Genomic DNA, 8,241 nt, shown 5'->3' on the forward strand with positions numbered 1-8,241 from the left:
AACATTTCTACAGAATCGTAGTAATTTGTTTTGAATGTCCCTTGAATCTTGATGGTTTGCGTTTTGATTGAAGAAGAAGAGGAAGAGTGAACGTGTTGTGGAAGGGGCGCGTGTTTTTTTCTTGATGGTTTGCGTTTTGATTGAGGAAGAAGACGAAGAGTGAACGTGTTGTTGAAGGAGCGCGTGTTTTTTTCTTGGATTTGGAGCAACTTGTATAACTTGTAAGCTAAAAAAGTTTGTATGTGTAGCAGACCTCTTTTAAAAAGTAGAAGTTTTACCATATTTCTTGAAGCTTTAGAGTACTAAAACTATTTTTAAAACGTTAGAAAAAATGGTGATAATATAATATCTAAAGTTTAAAATTTTGTTACGAAAAGTATATATATAAAATCTTTAGCTTAAATACGTTCCCATATAATATTAGTTTTTTCCTAACTTTGTTTTGTGAAATACCAGTATATATATATATATATATATATATATAATTTTTTACAAAATTTCACCTACCATATTATCTATTTATAATAATAATAATAATAATATCAATACGACAAAATATTCATAAAAAATCATCTATTTTACAGCCATTTCTTTACAAAAATGTAAAATAAAAAACAACCTCAAACATATGCGTAGATTTGTTATTCTGCACATTATTATCTCTCCAATATTTTAAAACAAAATTTAAACTTCTTTCTAATTTTTAAAATTTAAATTCAAAAATAAAAAATATAATCCAAACAAATTTAAAATTATAAAAATACAGTTGAAGTACACATTCAAACAATCTTTCATCCAAATCTATCCAAACAGTCTAAAAAAAAAATCCAATCTCATTAAATGAAACGTGTATACACGCGCGGAACTCCTCCTAAACGTTACCATTCGTGCTTGAATATGAAACAACATTCATTCTTCACTGTCGAAACTGCTACTAGAAAATTTTAAATCTCTCAAAATCTCTCAAGCCTCATTCGTATTCTCTGCGGAAACTGCCGCTACTCCAAAACTGCATCAAGCTTTCGAAAAGAAGAAGAAAAAGCAAACAAAAACAAGAATAAAAATTCTCGGAGGTATGAAAAAAACTATTGTTATTATGTTCATTTAATTTCGCACAAGACTCGCGTTTCTCCTAGTTCGATTTAAGGTTTAGTGAATTGAGTTGGTGCATTTAGTAGATCCACTTATTCTGATTCTATTTTTTTCTCCATAACTAGGGCATACGAATAGACATGTGTTGTTATTTACTTTCTGTGATATATAACTCGGTTCATTGTAGTTGGTGATTTACATTCACTTGATTGTTAATTGTTCACTTGAGTTTATTTGCATACAGAAATATTTTAGAGTTGGTGATTTACGAATGGAAATATGTTTATCACGTTTTATTCAAACATGAACGGAGTTTGGTTCATTGGAGTTGGTGATTTAGATTCACTTGATTGTTAAGTGTTTAGTTGAGTTCTTTTGCATGCAAAAAATATTTTTCTTACTGATTGAATATTTATCACGTTTTATTCAATCACTCCTTATGCCTGATTTTATTTTTTATATATTTTGTAGGGATTAAAAATATCCCAAATGAGGGTTTATGCTGGGACAAAACCCTTGATGGAGGATGGAGAGGAAGTTGAAGCAGAATATATCAGGCTCAGCGATCAACGAACAAAATTAACAAAATAAGAGACCAAATGATTCAGACATCTGAAGCCATAAGACTCTCCAAGTCTTCTGCTGCCCTCTCAAGCCCTTTTTGTAAATTCACATTTGACGATATAGATAGTAAATAAGTTGTAGTTTTTTTACTCATAATTAACACTAATTTGTTTAACTTGTTTAGAAAAACAAACACTTCTTTTTTAATGTATATATATGAATATTAATGTAAATGTTAATGAAAATCTAATGTTAATGTATATATGTGAATGTTAATGAAAAATCTAATGTTAATGTATATATCTGTTGAAACTGTCTGAGCTGCTGTTTTATTAACCTTTTTCACAGTGAATGAATTCAATGTATTTATCAAACATCAAAAGTCTCAAAAACACAAATGAACCAAAATTAATACACTAGATGAACCGAAAAAAGTGTATATACTATATAGCACTATTGCAGAAAGCTAATTTGAAAAAATTTTTTATATTAGTATTCAGTTTCAAAAACACCTAAACATCAAGAGCCCCTCTCTATTGCATATGATTAGTTGATTCTTAATCTCATGTCCATTATGAGTTGTGTTCCTTATTTTGGTAGAAAAACTAGCAAAGTTTGGAATAATTTTTGTAGAACTTTTCAACTTTTTCTAGTGTCTTGAAAATCATACCAACCTTTGAGACAAATTGTTCATCCACAACACACCTGGTCTGCATAATAAACCGAACACATTATTAAAACAAAACTATTGTATAATACTAAATGAACTTCAAATTCGAACAATTGTCTGCATAATGAACCAAATACATTATTAAAGCAAAACAATTATATAATACTAAATGAACAGAATATTATCCATAATATAAATTCAAATTTGAATAATTGTTTGCATAATGAATCGAACATGTTACTAAAGTGAAACCATTATATAGTACTAAATGAACGGAACATTATTCATTATATAAATTCAAATTCGAACATTGTATATATATAATCAAATTCGAAAGACCTGCATCTAAAATTCAGAAATTGCATTCCATTCAATTCAATTCAGTTCAATCCAAATCAGAACACCTACATCTACAATTTAGCAATTGAATTCAATTCAATTCAATAATAAAAATCTTGTCCGCTTGATTCAATTCAGAAGAATAATCCAAATCGCTCCCATTCAATTGATTTGAAGTTGAATCATTCATTGTTTTGATAGCCTATTGAAATCTGAAAATGAAGAAGATAAATCCACAGATCGAAGAGAAAAACAAAGAATAGGAAGAAGTACAACGAGTAGCAGAGAAGAAAAAGAAGAAGAACGACGAGTAGCAGAGAAAATCCGAAAATTGCAATCACATTGTTAACGTTGAAGAATGTTTACGTTGAAGAAAAAGCTTTATGTAATTCTGTTACATTAATAGGAAGAGGAGGGGACGCACATGTATTTCACATAACTTGGAGGGAAGGAGGAGGCGCGTTAACAAAAAAGTGCTTGGATGACTTGGTTAGGTTTTTCTCTTCCTTCTCTATGTTCTCTTCGTTCTCTGTATTTTTTTCGTTCAAGATCAATACTCTCTTATATGATTTGCAGATTTGGATCAAATTTTTTAAAATCAAGCAATGAAATCAATTTTGAACAGGTATTTCGTTTTCGAAGACAATGAATAATTCAAATTCAAACTATCAATTGAACCATGGCGAATTATATTATTTTGATGAATTTATCTGTCCCCATTTTGGTGTATTTGGATTATAAATTGGTGTATTTTAGAAATGCTTTCGGTGTATTTTCAAGTTCAGATTTCTTTTTCGAATTTTCTCAACGTTTTCTGCATTTTCTACGTTCTCATCCATCTCTGCGTTTTCTAAGTTCTTTTCCATCTCTGTTCTCTATGTTTCTTTTCCTTCTCTAAGAAGGAACGCAGTGAAAAAGAAGAATGAATGCGAAGAAGAGGAGGATATGTTTGTGTTAGTGAAATGTGCATATATACACGCTGCATGTAATGAAAATAGTTTTTCTTAGATTTGGGCCAACTTGGTTAGACTTAATTGCCAAAGACTTAAATGTGTAGCGGAACTCTAAAATTTAGGACTGAAGAAGCAATGGAAGAGTGCTCACTGGAGAAGAAAAGACAGCCAAGCAACAGAGACGTGCACGAGGAGGTGACGGCCGAGCAATTAAACGGAGGTGACCGCCGAGCAGTTAAACGAAGGTGATGGCAAGGAGGATAAGCGAGTGGAAACGTTCACGTGAGACAGAGTAAGATCAGAGAGAGCGAGCTTGAAGAGAGAGAAGCCGAGTAGAGACGGCCGCAGCAGCAATGAGAATAAGACCAAAACCCGAAAGACAATGATAAAGATTGGGGTCTGTTCTCAAAGAAAAATCAAGAGATATTTGGACAGACAAAGATTATAGAAAACTTTTAGTTCAATCAGAAAGTAATCATGTATCTTCAATACGCCATCACTCAAAGTGATTACATGAAAATCTTAACGCATGAAATGACCAAAGAGATACGAGACAAGTATTACATAGGAAGGAACAAGCCACGTCAAACAATGCAAGATTGATCAACTTGTTCGTGAATATAAATTTCAAATGAAGGATGACGAGAAAATTGAAGATATGATTGAAAGATTTTCAAATATTGTTACAAATCTAAATTTGCTTTGATGAAAACTTTTCGAAAGAGACATAATTAGCAAGATACTAAGGAGCCTAACATCACAGTGGGACTCCAAAGTAAATGCTATTCAAGAAAAGAAGAATTTTGAAGACCTCACTTATGATTAATTAAGAGGTAATCTTATCACATCAGATTACTCTTCTTTAAGAAATCACAAGGAAAGGAAAAGAAGAGGAGCTTAGCACTCAAAGCTTCAACATTCAAGGACGATGAAGACGACGATGAACAAGAATTTGTACTATCATCGTGAAAATTCAACAAATTCTCTAAGAAACGTCAATTCAACAAAACAACCAATAAGCAAACACAGGGATTCAAAATGCTATGAATCTAATTTAGAGTGAAGGAACACATCAAACCCAATTGTTCGAAAATTCAAAATGATTAAAAAGAGAAGATACAGAAGAAGCAACAAGCATATATTTCATGAAAAAATGCCAACGCTTCTTTAGCTCCTTAGATGATGAAGACGAAGTTGCAAACTTCTATCTCACAGCCAACCTCAGACCGTAAATTTTTCTAACTATTATTATGAGTTACAAGAATCTTATGATGAATTATTTCAAGAATTCACAAAGATGGTCAAATAATTTGCTTTATCAAAGAAAAAAGTTTTGCAACTTCAAAAAGATGTTGACATTTTGAAAAATGAAAATATTATTGGTAAACAAAAATGTGAAGATCAAAATTCATCATTCGAATCGTGAAACTCATCTTAAGGATATAGATAAACTTAAAAAAGATTTAGCTAAATTTAATGCATCACCCAAGAGTTTAAATAAATTATGAAGTAGTCAAAATCACGCGAAGGATAGAGAAGGTCCTACAATTCAAACAAACCTAGTACCTCTAAGAACTCTACATATGAATTATAAAAATGTACAAAAGTTCCACTGAATATTCAAGAACTCTATATGTGAATTAAGTTCCCAGATTTACATGCATAGATAAGATGTTTTTTGCTACTTTAGCTTCTTTTTATAATAAGAAAGTTAGATTGCCATAATACTTTCTTTAAAAACAAAATAAGCTTAAAAAAGTTGCACTACCTAATAAAAGCACAAGAAATTTTTGCCACCATGTATGAAAATGGCAGAATAAAACACTAGCAAAAATGCCAGTGCTATGCTTCATGATCAGCAGAACAAAGTCCAAAGATCGAATTGATATCAATTTTAGTGTTCACTAAGCATCATGTTGGCACCAACTATTGCAATAGTAGCAGCATCAAGAAACTTTTACCATGGAAATAACTTGCAAGAACTTATGTTTTTGTTGGATTTCATGAACCAGTGAGAAAGTTACAATCAATTCCAAAGTAAAATTCATAATATGATTTAGGGGATGAAATCATTTAAAATTGTCAAAATACCCAGTGAACAATAACACCTAGGACTCTCAAAAGTGAAATGACACATTTCATGATACAGTGAAAATAATGTTTAGATAAGAGTTTGCACAAACTTTGTAATCCTAGATTTTGTCATTGTTGAAAATAGAGCCGTTCTCAAAACATAATTATCCTAGATTTTTTTGTAACTCACTAACATTAACTCTCATCCAAGCATCAATTGGGATTATGGGATCATGTGGAGTTCTAGATAACAATAAAATCTCCACAACGAAGGTAGTGAACTAAGAAGGAAGATGCAAATTCATAATGTGTAGAATAATTCGAAGAATCATAAGACGGATTGCAAAAGTGACTCTTAAATTTATTTATTTGAAAAAAAAAATATAGAGAAACGCAGACTACAAACTGTCACAAAAAGAAAAATTTACAAAATAGAAGAGAAATAGACTACAAACTATGTCCCTAGCTGGAAAAAATTAGGAACAGAATGCACGATACTCCAACAGCAACAGAACCAACAACAAATTGAAGAGAAAAATAATGTACAACAACAATTAGAAGGGGGACGAAACACAATAATCAATACAATTATCAACTCAGACTCCGACCCAATAATCAGCAAATGCGGAATGTACAATAATTGGGAAATAGAATTTCAACTCACTTACCTGCAGAAGGCAAGTGTGGCGAGCCGGAGGAAGCAGGAGTGCACAACCCTCTTAAAAGAGATGGCGGTGACACGGTGTAGAGGCTCAATGGTGTCTGTCTGAGGCAAGCACCCTGGCGAGGTGCAGCATAGAGAGCACAGGAGGAGCGAAATAGATGACCAGATCAGAGAATCAAGAAACAGACAACCGAAATGCCCAGCCAAAACCCTAACCCGGTCAATGGTTCGAGGTTTCAGTCTGTCAAGATTAACAACCTATCAAAGGCTCTTCGGTATTTATAGTACGAGGAGCTGTTTGCATAACAAGCTCACCTTCCAATTTCACCACTTCCAACTCCTTAATTTCCACCCCATCCAATCATCCAGTGACAGCTCCGAAAATTCAAACAGCTTATGAATGGTTCAAGCTGCAGCAGAACAAGGCTTCAAGACCACACCCAAATATACAATTTCTCCAAAATAACACCAAAAGAAGGACACATCCTCCCCAATTCCATGGCGTGCGAAATTCTCGGCACAAACCAAGTCACGGAGATGCTGCCACCTCCTGCTTCACGGGGAATAATTAAGCATCTTTAAGTGCATCTACTGCTAGCTCTTAGTCATCACATGTAGCTCTATGAATAGTTAACTCTTCAATTTGTAACGCATTATTACACTTATACTTGGGGACCATACCACCGGAATTGGATTCATATCTAATTTGCCTACTAATCCAATTTTACAATCATGTCCCCAACTTCAGATAAGCATCACACAAGGATGTGTTCTGTTGGCGACCAAGCAATAAATAGGAAAATAGGTGGCATCTTGTAAGAAACTAATAACATACATCTTAAGCTCTGTTTGGACAAAAAGAACAATACCATCGAAGAAAGAAAGTGAATTCAAAATGCACATTTAAGTTAATATTCATGTTCTTGGATACACAGCATAAGTGAATCAAATTTCAGCTACCTTTAACAACAAAATTGCCACAACTCTCGTCCAACAAAATTTAAAGAATTCGCAAAGTGAGCAACAAAAATTAGGGCACAAAAGTGGTACATAGTGGCATTACCCGCAACAAATCCGCTTGAGCTTATCGGCGGCAGAATCATCAACGGAATACTGCGTACGAACGATGAGGCCATGAAATGGAGTAAGTAAAGATTAAGATTGAAGGGAGAGAGGAAAAGAAAAGACCTTGTGAAGGAGCCAAATGGAGTGGTTGTAAGTGCGTTGGAAGAGGTCATGGAGAGTGGTGGAATCAGAGGGATCGACGTCGCGGTAATTCACGAAGTTCTCGCGTGCGTACTTGGCGTAGTAACCTCTCGACTCCTTTGGTAATCGCCGAACCAGCCGAAGAACCTCCGCGTAAGCTCTCAACGCCTTCTCCATTTTTCTTTCCGCAGAAGATGCTTTGCTTTTCCTTCCTTCCTCTTATTTAATTTCTGTATCTAATGAAACTAGTTTGAAATAACTGCAACAATTTTCAATATAATTTAATTTTTATTTTATGATTAATACTGAAACTGAGCTATAATAATTTTTTTTTTATCAATCATAATATATGTCAATTAAATTTTGTGGGGGATTTATTAATTCATTTATAGACCCGATAGGATGAATATATTTTTACTAACAATTTGAGGAAAATAAAATATAATATTTTTCTATCTTTTCAGTTCTTAAGTTAATTTTTAAAATATGGTTTAATTATTAAATTTTAATTTGTTATTATTATTATTATTATAATAAATTGTAAATGACTTAACAAATATATTTTTTATTTTATTTAATTTTTTTAGCTAAAATTTTATTTATCTGACATTGTTATAATGAACTATTTGATAAAATATTTATTTTGATTATAAAATAAATTTTTTCTTTCTTAACTTGAG

At 32.4% G+C, this 8,241-nt stretch overlaps 2 protein-coding genes across 6 annotated transcripts in view; one reads left to right on the forward strand and one right to left on the reverse strand.

The window, feature by feature from the left end:
* LOC107638334 (SH2 domain-containing protein A) overlaps positions 1-8,241 on the forward strand; it is a 209,187-nt gene that overhangs the window by 69,247 nt on the left and 131,699 nt on the right. The window lies entirely within an intron of this gene.
* Positions 1,962-7,805, reverse strand: LOC107638330 (complex 1 protein, LYR family protein). 4 transcript variants are annotated; one of them, XR_001619777.3, is made up of 4 exons: positions 7,544-7,805; positions 7,419-7,468; positions 6,360-6,905; positions 1,962-2,366 (listed from the first exon to the last, which is right to left on the reverse strand). XR_001619777.3 is itself a non-coding variant. In XM_016341553.3 (3 exons), exons 1-3 carry the CDS (start codon positions 7,736-7,738, stop codon positions 6,761-6,763), a joined length of 390 nt encoding a protein of 129 aa, XP_016197039.1. In that variant the 5' UTR covers positions 7,739-7,805; the 3' UTR covers positions 2,812-6,760. The 4 variants fall into 4 exon arrangements, 1 of the variants encoding a protein (XP_016197039.1); XR_015881355.1 differs by lacking the exon at positions 1,962-2,366 and adding an exon at positions 2,812-2,877; XR_001619776.3 differs by lacking the exon at positions 1,962-2,366 and adding an exon at positions 2,812-4,017.

Source organism: Arachis ipaensis, chromosome B4 (genome assembly GCF_059453495.1).
Source record: "Arachis ipaensis isolate K30076 ecotype BB chromosome B4, ASM5945349v1, whole genome shotgun sequence".
Lineage (NCBI taxonomy): Eukaryota > Viridiplantae > Streptophyta > Magnoliopsida > Fabales > Fabaceae > Arachis > Arachis ipaensis.